This window comes from Pyricularia grisea (genome assembly GCF_004355905.1).
Source record: "Pyricularia grisea strain NI907 chromosome Unknown Pyricularia_grisea_NI907_Scaffold_7, whole genome shotgun sequence".
Taxonomy (NCBI): Eukaryota; Fungi; Ascomycota; class Sordariomycetes; order Magnaporthales; family Pyriculariaceae; genus Pyricularia; species Pyricularia grisea.
Window position 1 is genome coordinate 1,635,931 of NW_022156720.1, and position 25,060 is coordinate 1,660,990.

Consider the following 25,060-nt stretch of genomic DNA (forward strand, 5'->3'; position numbering starts at 1 on the left):
AAAGGTGCATGAACGGTTACATTGATCTACCATCTCAGGGTCCTGCAGCCGAAGCCAGAGAAGGTGCGAAAATGTGCATGATTCTACTGTACTATCGGCAAGATGGGGCATCCCGCGGGCCGCACCCCAATACCCTGTCGGCACTTTATCAAGCCGCGGAAATCCTTAACAGTCCCCACCATAAATATATTCACTACCATATCGTTAATCCTCAACGTATCAACACCTTTGCTCCGCCGCCCCCTATTCTCGGCATGGGCAGCAAATAGGCATGGAAAGGATCAACATCTCGCGCACTCGTTTCCCAGAGCACTAGTGGTGGAGCCCCCGGCTGGAACAGAGCGGCGGTGAGCATCAACAACTCGGCATACGCCAGACTAAGCGAGCGATATCGTGTCAGTTACTTTGCTAGCTAGGTGGCCCAGAATGCCAAAGACCGATTCAGGTCGTTTTTTTTCTTGGCGGTGAGAGGGGTTGGCGTACTTTGATCCCAGACACGCTCGGGAGCCCTTGCTGAAGGGTACGTATGCCTGCTTCATGGCGGGAGTGACCTGACCCTCCAGCCAGCGCTCAGGGCGGAACTCGTGTGGCTCGGCGAAAATGGTCGGGTCTGTGTGCGTCAAGTAGGCCGACATGCCGACGGGTGTCTGGTGGTCGATGGAGTAAGTAGTTGCTTCGGGCTGGTGGAAATAGAGGACTCGCCCACTCACGCCTTTTGGTATAGTCCATTTCCCGTAGCGCAGTTCTACATCCGGAGAGCATCGTGGGAGGCGAACCATGAAGCCGAAGCTGAGTCTGCTTGTTTTGTTTTTTTTAACAATGTTGTTAGTAGGCCTTTTACACTTGGCTATATCAAATTCAAACACTTGCCTCAAACCCTCCTTGACACATGCCTGAAGATATTGCAGCTTTTCCAGATCAGCGAGGCTAGTCGATCCATTTCTCAGATCCACGGCCTGTGCCCGCAGCTCCCTCTCGAGCGTGATTTTGACGCTGTCTTGAAGAAGAATGTGAGTTATTAGGTAGGAAAGCGTCCTAGTTGTCGTGACAGTGCCAGCGCCGAGAAGCACCTGGGCTTCGGTTGTCAGGCGCTCTATGGAGCGTTCGCTATCAGGCAGCCCCGACTGTGGGCTCAAGAGCTGGTGGAAAAGCGTTGCGTGTCTGCTGCTGGCTTTATGCAACAGGTCACTTGCGTCGTTGAATGATTCCTGCACCATCATGGCCTCCATTATATGCTTCCCGGCCCGCTGGAATTTTGTAACCATTAGTTGTGCTCGTGGTCATTGCTTCAAAGGTTCGAGATGAGACCACGCGTACGTTTCGCCATTCGTTTAATCGCTTGAACTCGGGGTTTGCTTTCTCTAGGAATCTTTCTGGGAGGGACATGAGAATCCTAGACACAAAACCCCGTTAGCCCATCGGGTTCCTCAGTTCGAGTGCTGGCTTCCCACACGGCCTCTGACTGTAACTGACCTTGGTATCCATGGAAAAGCACGAAATATGGGAGTCATATGAAGGGCATCGTGGAATAAATTATACCTAGTAAGGCCATCAGCTTCCGCTCGTAATCTACCAATCCCTGCCCAGCTTTACCATTCAGGATCAAAAGATGGATGCCGCAGAGAAGTAGCATCACCATCACCGACGCATATCGCCGTAATCACATCGCCGCTAAAGGCTGAAAACAAACAGTCCAGACTTATCACATTACCAGAGCCCTTGTACTGATCAAGGCGATCGACAAGTGTCTGGACAATCCTTTTCAGCACCGGCTCGATGCGAGAGATGCCGGCTCTGGAAAAGTACGGCTCCATCGGCTTTCTCCTGAGACGGTGGTGGTCATGCTCGACTGTGGTGCCATGCGAGTCTACCAAGCATTTATGAGCAAGTGAGGATTTTCGGCAGTATTCAGGCTGCTTTTCGAGCTCAAGGCCTAACATACCTTTGAATTCCATCCCTCCATTTCCCGTCCAACAGTTAGTCCTTCTTACCGCCCCAGCCACATAGAGCTGGTCGTAATAACTTGGATCTTTGATGGAAAGCTCTTGAGGATTGACTCGCACGATGGGACCTGTTGGGGAGCAGCAGCAAGTGTTCAAACATAAAAGGCGGTTAATAACCCGAGTTTCAAGTCGCCAAGAGCATCAAAGGACAGGCTGCGAATACAGAACTAACCATATTTCTGATGCATCTGCTCGATTCTGTATAGATATGCCCCCTGACCCACCATGTCCCAGTACAGCTCAAGGAGCGAGGTTGCGGCAACAAATCTCGGACCTGGAAACCGGGCCAGCGGATGAAAATAGAGACGATAGATAATTTTCACTATCACGGAACATGCTGAGAAGAGCAGAATACCGAGCAATAGTCGCTCACAGCCAGCTATTTCCATCTTGACCAGTGTGTATGATGAAGTGAATTGAGCCCGGAAACGTTCAAGATAGCTTGGAGTAAAAAGAAATCCGAATACTCAGGAGGCAACGTGGGGAGGTACAGACGATGAGGCTTGCGAACAAGGTATAGAGTTTATCGTCGTACCGAAAGTTTCTAGGATGGAGGGTTGTGGTTGATTCGGGTTTCAGGGGTAAGTCAGGCACCTAACTTAGCTCACTAGGTAGGTACCTAGCTCTAGGTACCTTGCGTGGTAGCAATTCGTTTCCAAACCCTACAGTAATGTAGTGTAGCGGGAAACCTAAACGTACCCCCTCTCCTCTCCATTATCCACCATAGTTAGTACTCCGTACATCACCTAGGCCCCCACGCTTTACGGGCATTCTCCACCCTGGCGCCTGTCCACAAACCACCTACAGAGTACAAAATATAAGGAAAACACACCGCTTAACATCGTTATCAGGTTTCAACGATTTCTCCTGATTGTTAGCGTCTAAATATCTTTACTTTTTATTTTTATTTTTTAGAACGACCGGAAAGCCATGCCGTCATCTTCAGACGTGACTCTAGAAAGCCTGGGCCAAGAGGTCCAAAACCTTTCGCTCAAGGTGGCGGAATACCTGAAACAAGGCAGCATTCCGGCTCCATCTTTCCAGGAGAACAGCCCGGCGTTTTATCCCAAGGAAGCAGAGTGTCAAATCGCGCGGTTGGAGCTGTTGAGCAAATTGCAAGATCTCACTGCGCTTGCCTTGGGCCCGGGAGAATATCTTACGGCGCAGGTCGTATACGTAAGTTTGGGACTGTTTTTTTTTCCTGCTTTATGGCACCAGATCACAAAACAATCAGATCAACTAACTCTGTGAGAAGGGGTCAATCGACGTCCTTATTCTCAGCCTCCTCCAGCAGTTGGACTTTTTCAATGCCGTTCCTTTGGGCGGGTCGGCAACTTATGAGGATGTGTCAGGGCATACTAAGCTGCCTGAATCTCTTGTCCGCCGCATCCTGCGATACGCCATGACCATGCGACTGTTCGCCGAAAAGGAGCCAAATTCAGATTATATAGTGCACACGGGCATCACTGCGCACGCAGTCCGTAGCCCAGAGTTCCAGGCGTGGCTGTGGCACATCGGCATCGTCCAGACGGCATTCCACATCCTACCGGACGTGCTGCGGAAACTTTATGTGGACGGCTCCAGGCAGGAAGTAAGCGAGACGGAGCTCGAGTCGGCATTTTGCATCCTCGACCCGGACAGGACGGGCAAACCAACCACGCACTTTGAGTTCCTCCAGCGCGAGCAGCCCGGTCGACCCCAGGGCTGGCGCGAGGCCATGTTTTCCCAGGCCATGAGCTCCGGTCGCCACATGCCGGGCCTGCACCTAGAGCAGCTGGTGCGCTCGAGTTTCGACTGGGCGGGGCTGGGTGCGGGCGCTACCGTCGTCGACATTGGCGGCTCGGGCGGCCACGATGCCGCCGTGCTGGCCCAGAGCTTTGGCAACCTGACGCTCGTGGTGCAGGACCGGCCGGAGCAGAAGGCGTCGTTTGAGCGCACGGTGCCGTCTGAGCTGCGGTCACGGGTCACCTTTCAACCGCACGACTTTTTTGCACCCCAGCCCGTCAGGGGCGCAAACGTGTACATGCTCAAGCACGTGCTGCACGACTGGCCCGACTCCAAGGCGGTCGAGATCCTACGCAACGTCGCCCCGGCCATGGTCTCTCCGAGCCAGCGTATCATCCTGTACGAGCACGCGGCGTCGGGCGCGCATCCCGTCCCTACCAACATCACCCGGACTATTGCTGCCATGGACATGGCCATGCTGACGATGGGAAACGGCAAGGAGAGGAGCCTGCAGGATTGGGAGGTTCTGGTGGCCAAGGTTGGGTCGGGGTTGAAGCTATTGCGCTGTCACTCGCTTCCTGGGGCTACAGCTAGCTTTTTAGAGATTGGGCTTGAATGAAGGAAGGGGTTTGCAATCAGGGCGTCACGACGGTTCTAACGCCAGAGCCCACATTGTTCCACGCCGACTCTATGTCCTCCAGTCTATACGTAGTAACATTTCCAGGTCTTTCCATCGTGCTCGTAAACTCCACCAGCTTGGGAATCTCATCCCGCAGATCCTGCTTTGCCCAGCTTCCCATCCCCGATCCCATAATCCTGATCGCCTTTGAGTTCAAAACCCTGCCGGATATAGCCAACTCATCACAGCCCCCCAGATCCCCAACGTGGACATACTGCGTGTCTAATCCAGGCGGCGTCACCACCGTCTCCAACACATGCCGCGCCGCCGTCCCACCCACGTAGTCCAGGATGACGTGGACATGCCCCACGACGGAGATGTCCAGCTGCTGACCCGCCGGCGGCAGCAAAATATGCTCATCGACACCCTCCACATCCACACCGCTCCGCGACGCACCCAGCACCCTCGCCGCGCCGAGAAAGCGCGCCACCTGCGCAGCAGCCCGGCCGCTCGTGCTGGTGACGCCCAGGACGAGAACGGTCAGGCCCGCGACGCCGCCGACGACGCGGCGGCGCAGCGCCATCCAGCTGCTGGAGACGGGGTTGACGAGGGCGGCGACGGCGACGGGGTCGCAGCAGCTAGGGCCGACACCCTCCAGAGGCACGAGGTCGGAGACGGCAACGTTGGCACGCTCGGCCAGCAGCGGCGCCGCCAGCGCGTTGATGTAAAACAGGCGGCCGGAGCACTCGTCCAGGCCGACGCCGTCGACGCTGGGGTCGAAGGGGAGGGTGGCGCCCCGACACGAGGGGTGCGTGCCCTGACCGCGGCCGCGCACGATCGAGTGCAGCCCGACGGCTTTGATGCGCAGCTGCATGTGGGTTGATGGCGGCGGGGCCAGCGGGAGGCTGGCGGTGAGGGAGAAGCGCGGAGGCAGGCCCCAGGTGTGGATGCGAGCGGCCCTCATTTCCTTGGAGATTGTTTGTGTTAGGGATACAGTGAAAAGGGGGGTTTCTGGCTTTGCTGGTACTCAAGTTATAGGTCTGAATAGTTGAGCTGTAATATTGCCAGTCTGGAACTTTCAAACTGGAACTGACTATTCCAAAAACAAAAACACGCCAAGGCTAAAGTTGCCCATGGATAACTTTGGCCCACTTTACCTAGGGTTGAAGTTTTGGGATTTATTCTAAACCTCGTTTGTAAAAGTAAACTCTTATTACCCTCTTCAACTTGACGGTGAACGCTTGGAGGTAGTAGTTTGAGAGGGTCTTTTCCAACTTGTACCGATGCACGAGTCGCCATCAGTATTGAAGTTATTTGGAAACATGACGCAAATAGAAAAGAAAAAGGGGACTTCTGGAAAGTCTCTTTTCAAGCGACTGGGGCTGAAGTATGCACAACGTTGAACTGAGGTAAGATGATTAAGTAGAGAATGTTTTACACCCCTTGGGTTCTCGGTCGTCATACACCCTGCCTCTACCGATCCTGGCCATCCATGTCGCCGATTATAGTTTAGGTAGATTCTCGTGTAGGTACTACGAAGGTCTCATGGGTAAATCTGGGCAGCCTGGCCACGTACTGTATTAGCCGGGTTGATTAGGGGCTGCAATAGGGGACACCAAAAAAACGTCGCCAGATTGATTGTATACTGTGAGAGCCGAGTAAGGCTACACCTAATTTAGTAGGTGGGCACACTACCCCGGCCTGCACGAGACTTGTCCAGGGTTCCCTTACTTTTGCCTGCAACCTTCGTATAACATTGCTCAACCAGTGCTAATAGTAGTAGTAGTAGTAGTAGTAGTATTAATTAGCGCCGGGCGTTAGCAACCTCCCGAGGGGTATCTCGGCGCGCGTTCTATCTTTTTTTATTTACACAAGGGGAAAATAATGAGGGCAAATAAGGAGGGCAAAGGCGGATTATGCCTAACCGGGTTCGGGCCCGGTCCTGTTTGGGGGGTTAATTCGCTGACGCGACCCCGTGCTTAAGGTGCACGGAGGGTTCGTTTGACGGCTGGTGCCGTGGAATATGGGTGAAAAGGCAATAAAATTATTCCTCGTCCGAGGTTAAATCGCTGACGATCGGTGTTATTAAGCGTAAAATGCGTTCGTGGCGCGTGGGGCGCCTCAACCAGTGCTATAGTACCTGTGCAAAAATATTGCAACCCAACAGGGTCAAGCCCCCACCTTGGTGGTTGCACTTAAATTGCACACCTACTGTAAGTAGTAATACCGAAGCCGGCAACACCCACAAGGCCCACACGTGCCAATGTGCAAACGGCGGGTCCTTTCCTCCCTTACCGACATAGCGGCAACAGGGTAGAAACCTTAAATCCAACACCGTGCTGTACATACTTCGTAGTAACTGTACGGACCGCTCGGGAAGGCTCGTTGTTAAGCAGGGAGATTTCGATGCTATGTGGACAAGGGTATGCGCAAAACAAAGAAGTGCATGATACGAGTTGAGGACAAGAAAGGAGACAAGTACTAGCGTCAGCTTGACCAAGACCCCGAGGCTTAACCGAGAACGGCTTTTGGTCTCTTTCCCGGCGGGCTGGCTCTAATTCGCTCGAAAGAGTCGTAACTGTCCACCGTGGTTGCCAATGGCAATTTTTTTTTCTTTTTCTTTTGCTTTTGACTTCATCGTTCCATATCCTGCATGGACGTCCAGGTCATCGAGAAGACTTTTAACTACCTATCAGAAGACTTTGTCAAAAGATAGACTGGGCATATTCCTTCTAGCTCACCATGGCACTCGCCGGATCCCCCATGGCGGATTTTCTCCACCCGAGTCTGCCCTCACGCGTGCTGGGCCTGTCAGACGCATCGAGTATTGTGCTCTTGCTGTTGGTTTTTGTGAATAGCCCAGTCCTCCATCTCCCGCCTAGCAAAACTTGTGACAAAACAGCTAACATGCTGTGCACTAGGGGGTAACCTACCAAACGTGCTCAATAATATACAACGTCTTCCTCCACCCCCTGCGGAACGTGCCGGGCCCGTTCTGGAGCCGGGCGACGCGGGTTCCATGGGCCCTGCAAAGCGTCCGCGGCACGCAGCCGTTCCGAACCAAGGAGGCGCACGACCGCTACGGGCCGGTGGTGCGGATAGGGCCGGACCACCTGTCCTTTACCGACCACCGGGCCTTTGAGGACATCTACGGGCATCGGATCGGGGTCAAAAAAGCCGTGCCTGAGATGCGCAAGGCCGGCATCTTCTTCGACCCGCCCTTTCCCGAATTCTCGCCCAGCATCGCCAACGCCGACCGTGAAAACCACGCCAGGCTCCGCAGGGCGCTGGCGCACAGCTTTTCCGAAAAGGAGCTGCGGAAGCAGGAGGAGCTGATGAACTTTTACCTGCGCAAGATGGTTGGAAGACTTTGCGAGCTTTCCCCAGAGGGGCCGGTCGATATCGAGAGCTGGGTCAACTATGCAGCCTTTGATATCACTGGGGAAATGGCAATGAATTTGCATTTCAACTGTCTCGAACAGGCCGAGTAAGCTATCAGCCCATATACCCCCCATGTATCCATCCCCTTGTTTTTTTTGAAATTTGGCACTAAAGGTTATTTCTTAGATTCCATGTGGCCATCAAGACAATCCTCGATATGCTACCCTCGAGTGTGGTTTCGCTTGCAATACAGTACCTTGGTTTTGAAAAGCCTCTCAAAGCCGTCTTTAGGATGGCGGGCGGCGTCCAAGCGGCCAAAGATCTGAGAAAGGAATTGGACAAGATGCTTATTTACCGGCTGCAACAAACCAACATGAAAGACGTCATGGAGGAGCTCATTTCACGAAACGACTTTTTGGTTAGTTTTTGCTTGTTCATTTTCTCTAATTCGTCTCCTGCTTGCGGGCTTGGCTTTTAGAACTAATCTCAGTATTTAACAACCACGAAAATCCAGGGACTTGACTATGAAGGCATGGTAGCCCATGCGCTGGCTTTTTTAATCGGCGGCGCCGACACTATAATAGCCCCGTTGACCGGTGCCATCTTCTTCCTCTTGAAAAACCCGGACAAGATGGAGAAACTCAAGCAGGAAGTCAATGTACGGATCAAATCAGAGTCGGATATCACCATCGAGGCCGTCATGTCCATGCCGTACCTCATCGCCACCCTCAAAGAAGCCCTGCGTCTGTCTCCGCCACTCCCCTCCGGTCTGGTCCGCGTCATCCCTGAAGGTGGGAACGAGGTCGCTGGGGTCTGGGCGCCCGCCGGTGTAAGTTTTGCCTTGTACGTCTTGTTTTGACGCAAGCAGAACCAACTAACTCTAATCATGATGTCCATCAGACCATGGTAGAGGTCCAGCAGTGGGCCATGGGACACAGCGCTTCTAATTGGGAGAACGCACAGCAGTTTATACCCGAGAGGTTCCTGGGAGAAGATCTGGATGACAATCTGGAGGCCTACCAGCCCTTTAGCGTCGGCCCTCGGGCATGCCTTGGCAGGAAGTAAGTTGGTCATGTCCACCAGACAAACCCCAATCAAGTTTGATTTTATTTTTCACCCCAGTAGTAACAGCATTTATATCTAACTCCAACTTATCTAGCCTCGCCTACATCATGATGCGATTGACCCTGTGTCACATTGTTTATAATTTCGATATGAAGCTGGCAGAGGATAGCCAAGAATGGTTTCAGAGGCGGAGGAACTTTTTTGCATGGGAAAGGCTGCACATGAATACTCACCTGAGCCCTGCTCGCTAGTATTCGTGGACGGTGCAACGGCCATCAATAGGGATAGGACAATTCAGACTCACATCAATCCTCAGACGATATTAAGCATGCTTAGAGTCTTAGCAGTGAAAGCGCCTTTAGTCCTAGCTCATCATCTATAGTCTGCTATATATATATATATATATCTCTCTCTCTCTCTCTCTCTCTCATGTATATCTTAAAAGCCTAGCGTGCAATCAGTCTCAGGGTAACAGAAGAAGCATCAGTCATCTGCACAGTCAATTCCATCTCACTCCGCCGCACAGTGTCGGCACACCTCTCCCTGGCCGCCCCGATGCCCTCCCCAGCCCTGGGCACCACCTCGATACGATAGCCCGTCAGGAGAGTAGACAGGATGGCTACAAACTCGACTTGGGCAAACTTCTTGCCGATGCAGCCGCGCGGGCCCGCGGCGAAGGGGAAGAAGGCGTCGGCGACGCTGGACGGGCTACGCAGCTCGTCGGTGGTCGGGTCGATCCATCGGCGGGGCCGCCAGCTAGTGTTATGCAGATCGCCCCAGAACTCTGGGTGGGTGGCCGCCGCGGTGATGTTGGGGATTACAAAGGTCTTGGGTGGGATGTGCACCGTCCGGCCGTCAATGATAAGGTCTTGGCCCGCGGGGCCAATAGTGGACCTGTAGACCATAGGTATGGGCGGGTAAAGACGTAGGCTTTCATTCTAATTTTCAGTTTTGTTTCGCAAGGGGTACATACCCCGCAAGGGATGGTTAGCCTTTTTGACGGCTTATTTCGCAGGATCAGGGCAAGGAGTATTCGGTGGTTAAAAAAGGGAATGAAGCTCACCATTACCGCCAGGCAACGAGTTAATCTGTGAAAAGTTTCCACGTAAACCTTGTTCCCCGCCGGGTCCACCGATACCAGCTGTTCGCAGATCCAATCCTGCAGGTCAGGGTAGGCGGCCAGGAGATAAATGGCGGAGCCCAGGACGCTTTTGCTCGTGTCATGACCGGTTTGGTTCAGGGCAAATAATGTACCGTAAATATCCGAATCCTTAAACCCCTGCTGCGGCTTGCCCGCGGACCCCGACACGACAGCCTCCTCGCGGCGCACCTCCTCGGACTTGTTGACGAGGTAGCTAATGACAGAAGGGTTGCGTTGCACATCGCCATCCTTGATTTGCTGCTTGGTCTTGTCGACGGCCCGACGAAAGTACTCCCCCAGGTCCCTCCAGGCGGTGACGAAGCGCTTGATCGGCGGCGGGACGACCCAGGCCGGAGCAGCCAGTAGCCAGTCAGGGAGCATGACATAGGCAACGATGTTTTGCGTGACAAAGAAGAGGCTGTCGCGGTAGGTCCACATGGTGGAGGCCGTGGCTGTGTTGCTGCCCGTCGCCTCGAACTCGCCCTCGATCTCGGCCCGGCGCTTGATGTCGTCCGCCTTGCAAAAGTCCCAGGCCCGCCCCAGGGACGCCTTGGCAAAGACGTTGAGGGTCACCGTGTTGAGGTCCTCGAGGGTCGTGGAGAAGCCCTCCTCGCCATGGCAGCTCCAGTACTCGGACATTTGCCGTGTCTGGCGGACGGCTTCGTTCCAGACCAGCTCGTGGATGCTTTCGTTGAACGGAGCCGCCGATATCCGACGATGGCGAGCCCATTCCTGTCCAGTTACCTAGTCAGGGGGGTTTGACTTGTTAGTAGCCATGTGACGTATACCAGTACGTGTAAAAGTGAATTGAATTTGTTTCTTACCGACACCAGGCTTTCTCCAAAAAACTTTGCATGGCCTGAGAAGTGAGTCAGAAACACCATGACCAATCTCGTTCTATCGTTAGTGTTTGTGGACTTGACTGCACTTACTCATCTGGTCCGCATCACGATCGAAATCCCACTTGCGTTTAAACACCTGCTGAGCCACATCAGGGTCCGCCACGTGAAGCTCGCTCATGCCAGGCGTGACGTTGATAAACGTCTTGCCCAGCCGGCGGTGCAGCTGAAGGGTCTGATAGTCGCCGTCGAACCACCAGCCCAGGGCATTGTGTTCACCAAACCCGCCGAGCCCAGAGGGCAGCCGCCTCAGAAGAGGCTTGAGCGGCTTGTGCACCAGGATCCAGAGGAAATCGAGCCGGCCGCAGGGGCTCCATACGTACGGGAGGCCACTTCCACGAGCCCATTGTAGGTTTTTGTAAAAGGAGGTGATGTTGCGTATGATGCGGACTACGGCGAGGCCGCATATAGCCCAGGCTATCCACCACATTATCGTTCTTTTGCCGGTGGTTGTTGGAAATGTCCCCTTTGACACTTTACCCGGGGGGAATGAGTGTAAGTTGATAGTTAAGGCCTGAGGGATTACAGGTGATTATGCATGCTCCGTACCCGCATTCTAGGTAGGTAAACATAGCAATTAACGATATTGTCTCACCGACTATAAAAACCAATGCAGCACTGTAAGCTATGGGCATCAAATTGCGTTGAATACTTGGCTTGGTGCCGCAGGAGTGGTGTCAGTTATGGGTCCTTACCAGGGTGTGTCCAACAATATTGACTCGCACGTACTCCCTCAGAAATGTGCAAGTGGCAAAATGCCGGCGCAAACTATAATACTTTTACGAAGTATTTACCTACCCCCCAGAATCATTGGACGCTTGAAAAGATGTCCACATGTAGAATATCCCTCCTGCAACCCATATTGAGCGGGTGCTACGGTGAGAGATACGAGCTAATTACAGTATCATTTTTGCCCAAATACTACTTGTTCAGCTGGTCTTTGGGAGAGATGCTGGCTCTACGTGGTACTGTAGCAGGGTAAGAATACTGGGGAGGGTCAGAACTATGTATTGTGGTGTGGGGATCGATTGATTCGTAAAGGATAGCCGAAACTTGCAGGCTTTGAAGGATTCTCCGAGCCTTCAACACGACCAGATACCTAATGGATCAATCTATACAACCGAGCCCATCCTGTGTTTGTTATAGCTGTTTCAAGTTAATATAGGTAGCAATGGATACCTAACTACCCTGATCCTGAATACAACCATAGGCGAGTTGCAATTCCATGATTCCTGACCCTTATTCCCTTATCAGGATCGGCATTAGCGCTCTCGGTAGTGGACGAATGATTCCAAAAGAAAACGAAGCCCATAAAATGATTCAATGTGCAAAACCCTGGGTGGATTAACTTCTGTTGACTAAGTCCTAGGCTCGACTTATTCAAAAGCCACACACAACTTTGACTAGAGTCCATCCAATCTTTGTGATTACCTTTCGGCAGTATCTTGCTACTTAATGTTCATAATGCCAATTTCTACAACCTTTCCCCAAGGGCAACCTTTGGACATCGAATCATTGTTATCTAAGCGTATACGAAGATGGCAGCCTGGGGCCAGTAAAAAGCTCCAACTTTGTTTCTTTCCGTCCGTAAGTTTAATATACTAGACCGGGTGGCCCGGAAATGAACAGGCCCCTAAAGTGGTCATCTGACGATTATGTTTAATCTGTAATAATAATTCGGCCATTTACCCAATCAAGGCTAAATTTTATTCTCATATACAATAGAATAACGGCTGTTTAACGGTGTAATTAACATATTTATAGCCCTAATATTGGCCACGTTATTTAGTATATTTGTAATTTGTTATTTTTATTTTTTAAAATTTGAATAAAAATGGTAAAAGTATAAAAATAGTTATATTGTATACTTTGTTTTAAAATTAAATGTTAAAGTCTCTATATAAAGAATACATATAAATTTAAATACGTTTTTATTAATAAAAAAAAACAATAGCATATATAAGAAAAGAATAAAAAGAATGTAAGAAATCTTACGTATATATAAAATTAAAACCGGTTATATTTAAATGTTTTTTTAAGAGTTTTATTAATAAAACTTATGATGTAAAATTCTTAAATTATATTTTTATAGAGAAGGATTCTTATTATAAAAAATAACGAATGTATAATTTATGTTTTATTTCTTTATTTATTAATAAAAACTTATTTAAATTTATAAATACTTTTGTTGGAATAGGGATTTATACGTTCAATTCATTAATTAAATTAATAAGTTACGGGTGTTACGACCAGACAGTTGGGCCGGTACCAGAGAGGCCAGGTGGGGTTACACCCCTCCTAACGACAATTAACCAAGGATAATACCGACCGGCAGAAAAAGGATTATATAAGGAAAGGGTCACGTGACCGCACGTGACCAAAGGAGGGTGCTATAATTAATAGGTACCAAAAATCACATAGTACCCATAGCAAATAATAGGAATAATATAACCGCTTACCAACATATCCGACATAGCAAACATATTACTACCAGGGACAACGGACTATATAAAACACGCTCATTACCATATAAATAAATTCGATTTTAAAATTGCTTAACAGTAATTAAACTTTAATTAACCTTAATATTTATTTAAAAACGATTATAATTTTACCCCCAATTATTAAAAACCCCAATTACCCAATTAGACGTTCAATTGTTTTAACCCACTATACTTTATTATAAAAACAGGTTACCACGATATTTTAATCGTAATATTTTAATTGCTCCTGTTCAATATTTTACCTTAAAATATACCGAATAATACCGCCGAAACGATATTTTCCAACAAAACCACCCTTTAAACCCCCTTTATTACCAACGTTCCGGCTAACGTTAACGCCTTACGTTAAATAGTCGCGACGCTTTAAACCGAAAATCGACAATTTTAAAAACGAATAACCGAACAAACTAATCGAACTAATAAAAACCATATTAAATACCCTTTATTATCACCATACGATGGCACTATAGGTATTTTATAGGGATTTCTTACGGAAACCCGGGCATACCTTTATTTTAACGAAAACAATTTCGATAGCGATATAAACAAGGTTACCTACGCAGCCTCACTCTTAAAAAACGACGCGCTCGCCTGGTTCGAACCAACCTTACGAAACTACTTGGACCATGATAAGGAAAAGAACCACCAAGTCGGTATCCAAATATGCCAGTAAATTTCGACAAATCACCGCCAAACTACCATAGGGCAAAAAAGCCCTAATAACACGCTTCTATACGGGACTTAAAAAAGAGGTTAAAAACGAACTGGTCAAAAAAAAACGACCCGACACATTAGCAAAATATATGGAATTAACGGTTAAAATCGATAACCGACTATACGAACGAAAATTGGAACGACGCGAAGGACGCAACGCATGGGGCCCGGCCTTGCGATAAACCAATACAGGACGCAAATACCAATACCCCAAACCGCCTCGCCAATACAGCACCGCGTACGGCACATATAACGGACCTATAAACCTAAACGCAATTTAGTACCGATAACCTCGCAAAAACCCCAAAAATGGCAAATATTTTAAATGCAACAAGCCAGGACATATCGCGCGAAACTGTCCTAAAATATACAACAACACCCCGGGATTTACCACTAATTTCAGGGGCAAAACCGAAAAACCACAAGAATTTAATACCACTAACCATAACCAAATATAGCCTAACCAATATAATATAATAAATTGGACCACCTATTATAACGACAATTATATAACCCATAATAATTCCAAAATCGACGCAGGCTGGTACCCGCAAAAACCCCGAAACATTTAAACCCTAACGGTAAAAAATCGAATATTTATTAAAATAAAACAACCAATTAACTTATACCGACAAAACGCCAAACTACCCGAACTTACAAATTCGGACGTTTTAAAAAAATCGGATACGGAACCATTAGAATAAACCCACCGTATCAAAATAACAAATCAACCATTAACCGAAAAATCGAACGACGAATTTAAAAAAAGCTCCAGCGATAAAAAAAACGTAACCCCAAACATATATAATATAACAAGGGCCAACGACCCATACAAATACGAAAAAAAACAAATCGACTTATACCGGAACGATTAATTAATACAATTCCCAGGCTATACCTTAACCCAATAAAAACGGGACCTTATAGGATATATAACACCGATATTTGGAAACCACCCCCAATTAAACACCGCATACCCGGAACACACCTATATCTTTTGGGCTAAATATTTCCGAAACAACTACGGAATCTATTTAAACAAAAAAATCTACTATAACTTTTTCCCATAACGACGACTAATAACCGGAATCTACAAAATCTATACAATCCAAAAATTACCCAATTAGGAAATTAAAATTAAATTCCGAAAAAAACCAACGGTCATTTTTACACCTAACGACGAATACCCCATAACGTATTACCACCAGCCCAATTTCCCATGGTACGAATATATTCGCAATATATATAAAATCCATATACTAACCAAAACCCAAAATTGGTATATACGAAAACAACGATACCAGGTACCTATACCCATAACCAAAGTCGTATAGGACCCGCAAATAAAAAACAAACAGGCACCCACGAACGTACGCAAGATACTAACGCTAACAAAACACCCATTTAACCAGGTTAAAATAAAAAATAACTATACGCCCCGAAATAAAAAAACCAAAAACCCATAACGCGAGTCCAATAAATCAAAAAATTAAAACAGCCAAACGGTACAAGGCACCGGACGGCGAAAAAAGGAACGGAAATAAAAACCCTAAACGTTACGCAAAATGCGGTAGTAAAATACGAATATATATTCCTTAATATACGATTCGATGGCAAACCCATACGAGCATTCTTCGATAATGGAGCATAAAATAACTATATATCCCCAAAAATCGTAAAAAAACGACGGATACTTTAATAACAAAAAAAAAACCATACCAATTGCAAACCGTAGAAAAAAAGGCAATTTTATACGGGAACGGCACTATCGAAACAGAAACCGTATATCTCTGGATGAAAAACTACGGACGAAAAGAACGAATTACCTTGGACATTACGGAAATAGGGGATAAAAATATAATCCTAAAAATCCCCTGGTTAAAAAAAAATAACCCCCGGATAAATTGGATAACAGGCCAAATCCAATGGAAAAAACACTTAATCACTAAACGACCTCCTGTTTAGAAAAGTTTACATAAGAAGCGTAAAACACGGATGGACCGACCAAAACAAATGGCGTACCTATAAGGAGGACAACCAACCCCGGAGCCAATATCGGAAAAAAAACGACTATCCACAAACCAAAACCGATCCAATTATATAATACCAAAACAAAAATAAACCAATAATATACCAAACGAATACCGAATATACGAACGACTATTTAACCCAAAATTCGAAACGGGATTACCGGAATACAGTCCATTCGACCACGAAATACCATTAAAAAAGGGAATACAATCCAAATTTCACAAAATATACGGTTTAAACCCCATATAAATAAAAATATTCGATTAATACCTAGAAAAAAACCTTAAAAAAAGATATATTAAACCATCGACAACGTTAATAAAATACCCTATCCTTTTCGTACCAAAAAAAAACGGAAAATTACGATTATACGTAAACTACAAATAATTAAACGACATTACCATAAAAAATTACTACCCATTCCTATTAATAAAAGAATTCCGAAACATACTTTACCAAACATAATAATTTATAATATTAAACCTTAAAAAAACATACAATTTAATCCGTATAAAGGAAGGCGAAAAGTGGAAAACAGCATTTCGTACCAGGCGTAAACATTTCGAATACCTCGTAATATTTTTCGGCTTTACCAACGCCCCAGCAACCTTTCAAACCATAATTAACCATATTCTTAAAAAATGCCTAAACATTTTTGTTATTATTTACCTGGACGATATCCTCGTTTTTTCCAAAACGTTAAAGGAATATAAAAAATACGTTCACACAATTTTACAAAAATTACAAAACGTTAAACTTTTAATTAAACCCGATAAATGCATTTTTTACAGCAAACAAATCAATTTTCTAAAATATACCATCGCTCCTAAAAAAATTAGGATAAAAAAATCGAAAATCCAAACAGTAAAGGAATAGTTTTAACCACAAAACGTAAAAGACGTTCGAACCTTTTTCGAATTCGTAAACTTTTACAGAAAATTTATTAAAAAATACGGCGCGATCGCCACCCCATTAACCAATATAACCAAAAAGGACCTGGAATTCCAATAGACAAAACGAACATAATAGGTTTTCGAACAATTACAAAACGCAATAACGCGAAAACCGATTTTCAAAATACCAAACCCAACGAAATTTTTCGAAATCGAAACCAACGTATCCGATTACGCAATCGGAAAACAATTTAACCAACGAAATAAAAAAAAAAGACTGCACCCTTACGCCTTTTTTTCCCAAAAGTTATATGGACTAAAACTCAACTACCAAATCCACGATAAAAAACTCATAGCTATTATTCGAATATTCGAAAAATGGAAACCACAATTATCCGGAACTAAACACGAAATATTAATTTATACGGACTATAAAAACCTAACCCACTTTACCATTAACAAAATATTAAATAAACGACAAATTAAATGGTTAAAATTCCTATTAAAATTCCATTTTAGGATCATTTACCGAAAAAAAATAGAAAACGGCAAGGCCGACGCCTTTAACCGAAAACCAAACCACGAAAACACAATACCAAAAAAAACACGGGTTATCCTTACGACAAACGGAAACGGAAACCTTTTACCAGCGTACCGAAACCTAATAATAATAAACACGGTAACTACGCCAAAGAAAATACGGAAAATCCACGGAAATAAAGCCCACGGATACCAAAGAATTTCCAAAACATAAAAACGGCTAAAACAATACTATAATTTCCAAAAAACACGACAAAAAATACGAAAAACTATTAAAAATTGCGAATTTTATACCAAAAACAAATCCGCAAAACACAAACCCTACGGATTATTGCAACCCTTACCAACCCCCAGCAAGGCCTGGCAAACTATTACAATAAACTTTATCGTTAAACTACCACCTTCGGAAAAACCATTTACAAAAACAAAATATAACAGCATATTAATTATAATGGACAAACTTACTAAATACGCCTATTTCCTACCATACAAAAAAAGTAATAACGCCGAAAAAATCGCTTACACATTTTTACAAATAATTATTAACAATTACGGATTTCCAAAAAACATCGTTACGGACAGAACAAACTTTTTACATCAAAATTCTGGAAATTTTTAATAAAACAACTCGGAACAGACCATAAGCTATTAATAACGTTCCATCCCCAAACAAACGGACAAATAAAACAAGCCAATCAAATATTAAAACAATACCTAAAATATTATATAAACCACAAATAAAACAATTGGATACGATTATTACCCACAGTACAATTCGCCTATAACAGCTTAAAAAACGAAAATACCAAAACAACCCTATTCTATACCAATTATGGATTTAACCCTATAACGTATGGAAAACCAAAAACCACGATTACGGTACCGCGAACCGATAAACAAACGAACGAATTACGACAACTATACGAAAAATTCCAGCAGAAATTAAAATTCGTACGAAAAAAAATAATAAAATACGCCAATTAATATCGGATAAAAGGACCATCCTTCGAAAAGGAAAATAACGTTTACTTTATTCGACGTAATATTAAAATACAAAAACCTAACAGCAAACTCGATTTTAAAAAGCTTGGACCTTTTAAAATTAATAAAAAAATTAGCGATACCAATTACAGATTATTATTACCAAATATTATAAAAATTTACCCCACATTTTACGTATCACTATTGGAACCAATACCACACGGCACCAACATACAAAAAACAATCGAAATCGACGCAAAACAAACCTACGACGTTAAACGAATATTCGACCACAAACGAAACCACGGCAAAACAAAATACCTTATTAAATAAAAAAACTATAAGCATAAAAAAAACATTTGGAAACCCTTTAACCATTTCCAAAATTACCAAAAACCGCTCCGCCAATATTATTAGAAATTAAATCTGCGAATAAATCAACCAAAAAAAAAAGGATAACCTAAAAAAACACTACCTACCATTCCCAAAAATTAAAAACCGACCAAAATTCGAAACCATATTACCAAACGAATTTATAAAAAAACGATTAATATACAAATACAAAATAAAAAATACCAGAAAACGATTTACCAACGGAATATTGCGTAAAAATATTCATTTTATCCAACAATAAAAGATTTAAAGGACCTATCGGGAAAATCGAATCCCAAACAAAATTGAAATCCGGAAGAAATAATTCCAAAACCATTTTAAAAAGGATTTCGGCTAATCGCTATCGTTCCTCCTGTTTTACCTCCTTACGCTCCACCCGATCCAATTCTTCCAAATTATCAATACTACGACGAACCGCCCGCATTATTTTTTCAAACCACATTTTTTTTTAATTTTTAAAACGCAAAAACTTTTAACGCTCAACCGCCAACTTTTATTCCCGCTTTAACAAACGCAATTTTTAAACTTCGACGTCGGTATTTAACTTAAAATATTAAATTACCAAACGGTAAAACTGCTCCCGCGAAATACCCATTACATCATAACGCGAACGACCGAGGCGGACGCATTCGACATAACGAAAAAAATCGCGAAATAACATAACGCATTTCGCAATTTTTTGCGATTCGCAAACAAAATAAAAAGGCATTTCGACCGCTAAAAAAAAAAGCACAAAAAGCAAATCGTCGCGACAAACGGTGGAAAAACGACCGCGAAATTTATTAACTCGACTAAATATAACGTAAAAAAATTAACAAAAAAAGAACGAAACCAAAGATAAAAATTAAAGGAATACGGACTATTTAAAGGCCAAAGGGATTTGGCCAAGGGAAAAAAGATTTAATATTACGACCAAATAATTGGACCGGTACCAGAAAAGCTAGGTAAGGTTATACCCCTCCTAACGACAATTAACCAAAAATGGTACCGACCGGTAAAAAAAGGATTATATAAGGAAAGGGTTACGTAACCGTACGTAACCAAAAAAGGGTACTATAACTAATAGGTACCAAAAATCATATAGCACCCATAGCAAATAATAGGAATAATATAACCGCTTACCAATATATCCGACATAATAAACATATTATTACCAGGGATAACGGACTATATAAGGCACGCTTATTACCATATAAATAAATTCGATTTTAGGATTGTTTAATAGCAATCAAACTTTAATTAACCTTAATATTTACTTAAGAACGATTATAACTTTACCCCCAATTATTAAGAACCCCAGTTACCCAGTTAGACGTTCAATTGCTTTAACCCACTATACTTTACCATAAGAACAGGTTACCACGATACCTTGATCGTAACAACGGGTTTAATCGCACGGGCCAACTACACGTAACTTACTTACTTAAATAATGGTATAAGACGAACAAGGGTATTTAAAAGCTCTTTTTTAAACTATTAAATAAAAAATACATAATATATTTACGTTATTCTATAATAACGTTTATTAATCGATTAGCACAACGAAAGGCCTATTAACATAAAAATAATATATTTTTTAAAATTATATAATATAATGTTACGATCAAGGTATCGTGGTAACCTGTTCTTATGGTAAAGTACAGTGGGTTAAAGCAACTAAGCGTCTAACTGGGTAACTGGGATTCTCAATAACTGGGGGTAAAATTATAATCGTTCTCAAATAAATATTAAGGTTAACTAAAATTTGATTGCTGCTAAACAATCCTAAAATCGAATCTATTTACATAATAATAAACGTACCTTATATAGTCCGTTATCCCTGGTAATAATATATTTGCTATATCGGATATATTGGTAAGCGGTCATATTACTCCTATTATTTATTATGGGTGCTATATAATTCTTAGCACCTATTAATTATAACACCCTCTTTTGGTTACGTGCGGTCACGTAACCCTTTCCTTATATAATCCTCTTTCTACCGGTCGGTACCATCCTTAATTAATTATCGTTAAAAGGGGTATAACCCCACCTAACCTTTCTGGTACCGGCCCAATTATTTGGTCGTAATATCAGGTTTCCTTTCCCTTAACCAAATCCCTTTGGCCTTTAAATAATCCGTATTCCCCTAATTTTTATCTTTGGTTTCGTTCCTTTTTTATTAATTTTTTTGCGCTATATCTAATCGAATTAATAAATTTCGCGGTCGTTTTTCCACCGTTCGTCGCGACGATTTGCTTTCTATATTTCTCTCTTCAACGGTCGAAATGCCTTTTTATTTTGCTTACGAATTGTAAAAAATTGCGAAATACGCTGTATTACTTCGCAATTTTTTTCGTTATATCGAATACGTCCGCTTCGGTCGTTCGCGTTATAATATAATAGGTATTTCGCGGAAATAACTTTACCGTCTAGCAGTTTAATATTCCAAACTGAATACCGACGTCGAAGCTTAAAAATTGCGTTTATTGGAACGGGAATAAAAATTGGCGGTTAAACGTTAAAAACTTTTATATTTTAAAAATTAAAAAAAAATGTGGTTTAAAAAAATAATACGGGCGGTTTATCGTAATATTAATAATTTAGAAAAATTGGATTGGGTGGAACGTAAAAAGGTAAAATAGGAAAAACGACGGCGATTAACCGAAATCTTTCCTAAAATGGCTTTGGAATTACTCCTTCCGGATTCCAATTTTATTTGGGATTCGATTTTCCCGATAGGTTTTTTAAATCTTTCGTTATTGGATAAAATAAATGTTTTTACGCAACATTCCGTTAGTAAATCGTTTCCTGGTATTTTTTATTTTATATTTGCATATTAATCGTTTTTTTGTAAATTCGTTTGGTAATATGGTTTCGAATCCTGGTCGGTCCTTAATTTCTGGAAATGGTAAATAGTGCTTTTTTAAATCGTCCTTTTTTTTTTAGCTAATTTATTCGCAAATCCAATTCCTAATAATATTGGCGGAACGGTTTTTGGCAATCCTAAAGGTGGTTAAAAGGTTTCCAAATATTTTTTTTATACCTATAATTTTCCCATTTAATAAAGTACTTTATTTTGCCGTAGTTTCGTCTGTAGTCGAATATTCGTTTAACGTCGTAAGTTTATTTTGCGTCGATTTCGATTATTTTTTATATATTGGTACCGTATGGTATTGGTTCCAATAATAATACGTAAAATATGGGGTAAATTTTTATGGTATTTGGTAATAATAGTCTGTAATTAGTATCGCTAATCTTTTTATTAATTTTAAAAGGTCCAAGCTTTTTAAAATCGAATTTGCTATTAGGTTTTTGTATTTTAATATTACGTCGGATAAAGTAAACGTTATTTCCTTCCTCGAAAGATAATCCTTTTATCCGATATTAATTGGCGTATTTCATTATTTTTTCTCGTACGAACTCTAATTCCTACTGGAATTTTTCGTATAATTGTCGTAATTCGCTCGCTTATTTATCGGCTCGCGGTACCGTAATCGTGGTTCTTAATTTTCCATACGCTGTAAAATTAAATCTATAATTAGCATAAAATAAGGTTATTTTAATATTTTCGTTTTTTAAATTATTATAGGCGAATTATATTATAGGTAATAATCGTACCCAATCGTTTTGTTTGTGGTTTATATAACATTTCAAGTACTGTTTTAATATCTAATTGGCTCGTTTTACTTGTCCGTTTGTCTGGGGATGGAACGTTATTAATAGTTTGTAGTTTATTCCGAATTATTTTATCAAAAATTTCCAAAATTTTAATGTAAAAAGTTTATTTCTATCCGTAACGATACTTTTTGGAAATTCGTAATTATTAACAATTATTCGTAAAAATATATAAGCAATTTTTTCGGCGTTATTACTTTTTTTATATAGTAAAAAATAGGCGTATTTAATAAATTTGTCCATTATAACTAATATGCTATTATATTTTATTTTTGTAAATGGTTTTTCCGAAAATGGTAATTTAACGATAAAATCTATTATAATAGTTTGCCAGGCCTTATTAAGGGCTGGTAAAAGTTGCAATAATCCGTAGGGTTTATATTTTACGGACTTGCTTTTGGCACAAAATTCGCAATTTTTAATAATTTTTCGTACTTTTTATCGTATTCCTTGGAAATTATAATATTATTTTAGCCGTTTCCATATTTTGGAAATTTTTTAATATCCGTAGGCTTTATTTCCGTGGATCTTCCGTATTTTTTTTGGCGTAATTACCGTATTTATTATTATTAGGTTTCGGTGCGCTGGTAAAAGGTTTCCGTTTCCGTTTATCGTAAAAATAATCCGTATTTTTTTTGGTACTATATTTTCGTAGTTTAATTTTCGGTTAAAGGCGTCGGCCCTGCCGTTTTTTATTCCTTTTCGGTAAATAATCCTAAAATGGAATTTTAACAGGAATTTTAACCATTTAATTTATCGTTTATTTAACACTTTGCTAATGGTAAAGTGGGTTAGGTTTTTATAATCCGTATAAATTAACATTTCGTATTTAATTCCGGATAATTATGGTTTCCATTTTTCGAATATTCGAATAATAATTATAAATTCTTTATCGTAGATTTGGTAATTAAATTCTGGTCCATATAACTTTTGGGAAAAAAAGGCGTAAAAATATAATTTTCCTTCTTTATTTCGTTGGTTAAATTATCCTCCGATTACGTAATCGGATACGTCGGTTTCGACTTCGAAAAGTTTCGTTGGGTCTAATATTTTGAAAATCGGTTCTCGCGCTACTGCGTTTCGTAACTGTTCGAAAGCCTATTATATTCGTTTTATCCATTAAAATTCCAGGTTTTTTTTGGTTATATTGGTTAATAGGGTAGCGATTGCGCCGTATCCTTTAATAAATTTTTTGTAAAAATTTACGAATTCGAAAAAGGTTCGAACGTCTTTTACGTTTTGTAATTAAAGCCATTTTTTTACTATTTAAATTTTCGATTTTTCTATCCTAATTTTTCCAAAAACGATGGTATATTTTAAGAAATTAATTTGTTTATTGTAAAAAATGCATTTGTCGGGTTTAATTAAGAGTTTAACGTTTTGTAATTTTTATAAAACTGTGTGGACGTATTTTTTATATTTTTTTAACATTTTAGAAAAAACGAGGATATCGTCCAGGTAAATAATAATAAAAATATCTAAATATTCCCTAAAAATATGGTTAATTATAGTTTGGAAAGTTATTGGGGCGTTAATAAAGCCGAAAGGCATTACGAAATATTCGAAATATCTACGCCTGGTACGAAATATTGTTTTCCACTTTTCGCTTTCCTTTATACGGATTAAATTATATACTCCTTTAAAGTCTAATATTATAAACCATTATATTTAGTAAAACATATTTCGAAATTCTCCTATCAATAGGAATAGGTAACAATTTTTTATAATAATATCGTTTAATTATTTGTAATCCACGTATAATCGTAATTTTCCGTTCTTTTTTGGTACGAAAAAAATAGGGTATCCTACTAACGCTATCGATAATCTAATATATCCTTTTTTGAAGTTTTCTTTTAGATATTGGTCGAATACTTCCATTTATATGGGGTTTAAACTATATATTTTATAAAACTTGGGTTATATTCCCTCTTTTAATGGTATTTCGTAATCGAATGGATTATATTCCGGTAATCCCGTTTCGAATTTTGGGCTAAATAATCGTTCGTATATTCGGTATTCGTCTAATATATTATTAATTTATTTTTATTTTAATATTATATAATTGGATCGGTTTTAACTTATAAATAATCGCTTTTTTTCCAATATTAGCTCCGGGGTTGGTCGTCCTCTTTATAAATACGCCATTTATTTTAATCGGTCCATCCGTACCCTACGCTTCCTATATAAACCCTTCCAAACAAAAAGTCGTTTAGTAATTAAATGTTTTTTCCATTAAATTTGGCCTATTATCCAATTTATCCGAGGGTTGTTTTTCTTTAATTAGGGGATTTTTAAGATTATATCCTTATCCCCTATTTCCGTAATGTCCAAAGTAATTCGTTCCTTTCGTCCGTAACTTTCCATTTAAAAATATACGGTCTTTATTTCGATAGTACCATTCCCGTATAAAACTGCCTTTTTTTCCACGGTTTACAACTGGTATAATTCTTTCTTTTATTACCAAAATATCCGTCGTTTTTTCACGATTTTTGGAAATATATAATTGCTTTATAT

General features: G+C 42.0%; 6 protein-coding genes across 6 annotated transcripts; 2 read left to right on the top strand and 4 right to left on the bottom strand.

Moving 5' to 3' along the window:
• Window positions 1–211: 211 nt before the first annotated feature.
• Window positions 212–2,392, bottom strand: PgNI_09487 (uncharacterized protein; the record flags this gene model as incomplete). Its single annotated transcript, XM_031129470.1, has 7 exons — window positions 212–377; window positions 484–795; window positions 865–1,247; window positions 1,318–1,393; window positions 1,594–1,867; window positions 1,943–2,071; window positions 2,176–2,392. 7 exons carry the CDS (start codon window positions 2,390–2,392, stop codon window positions 212–214), a joined length of 1,557 nt encoding a protein of 518 aa, XP_030978309.1.
• A 541-nt stretch (window positions 2,393–2,933) lies between these two features.
• PgNI_09488 (uncharacterized protein) lies at window positions 2,934–4,347 on the top strand (the record flags this gene model as incomplete). Its single annotated transcript, XM_031129471.1, has 2 exons — window positions 2,934–3,179; window positions 3,259–4,347. 2 exons carry the CDS (start codon window positions 2,934–2,936, stop codon window positions 4,345–4,347), a joined length of 1,335 nt encoding a protein of 444 aa, XP_030977934.1.
• Window positions 4,348–4,363: 16 nt separating this feature from the next.
• On the bottom strand, window positions 4,364–5,311 carry PgNI_09489 (uncharacterized protein; the record flags this gene model as incomplete). Its single annotated transcript, XM_031129472.1, has 1 exon — window positions 4,364–5,311. The coding sequence occupies one exon, from the start codon at window positions 5,309–5,311 to the stop codon at window positions 4,364–4,366; it is 948 nt and encodes a 315-aa protein (XP_030977935.1).
• A 1,778-nt stretch (window positions 5,312–7,089) lies between these two features.
• PgNI_09490 (uncharacterized protein) lies at window positions 7,090–9,044 on the top strand (the record flags this gene model as incomplete). The annotated part of the gene is made up of 6 exons (XM_031129473.1): window positions 7,090–7,197; window positions 7,269–7,834; window positions 7,915–8,146; window positions 8,243–8,557; window positions 8,629–8,789; window positions 8,888–9,044. 6 exons carry the CDS (start codon window positions 7,090–7,092, stop codon window positions 9,042–9,044), a joined length of 1,539 nt encoding a protein of 512 aa, XP_030977394.1.
• PgNI_09491 (uncharacterized protein) lies at window positions 7,290–7,870 on the bottom strand (the record flags this gene model as incomplete). Its single annotated transcript, XM_031129474.1, has 2 exons — window positions 7,290–7,694; window positions 7,856–7,870. 2 exons carry the CDS (start codon window positions 7,868–7,870, stop codon window positions 7,290–7,292), a joined length of 420 nt encoding a protein of 139 aa, XP_030977393.1.
• A 195-nt stretch (window positions 9,045–9,239) lies between the features above and the next one.
• PgNI_09493 (uncharacterized protein) lies at window positions 9,240–11,263 on the bottom strand (the record flags this gene model as incomplete). The annotated part of the gene is made up of 4 exons (XM_031129475.1): window positions 9,240–9,731; window positions 9,857–10,678; window positions 10,759–10,793; window positions 10,867–11,263. The coding sequence occupies 4 exons, from the start codon at window positions 11,261–11,263 to the stop codon at window positions 9,240–9,242; spliced, it is 1,746 nt and encodes a 581-aa protein (XP_030977406.1).
• Between the last annotated feature and the right edge of the window lie 13,797 nt (window positions 11,264–25,060).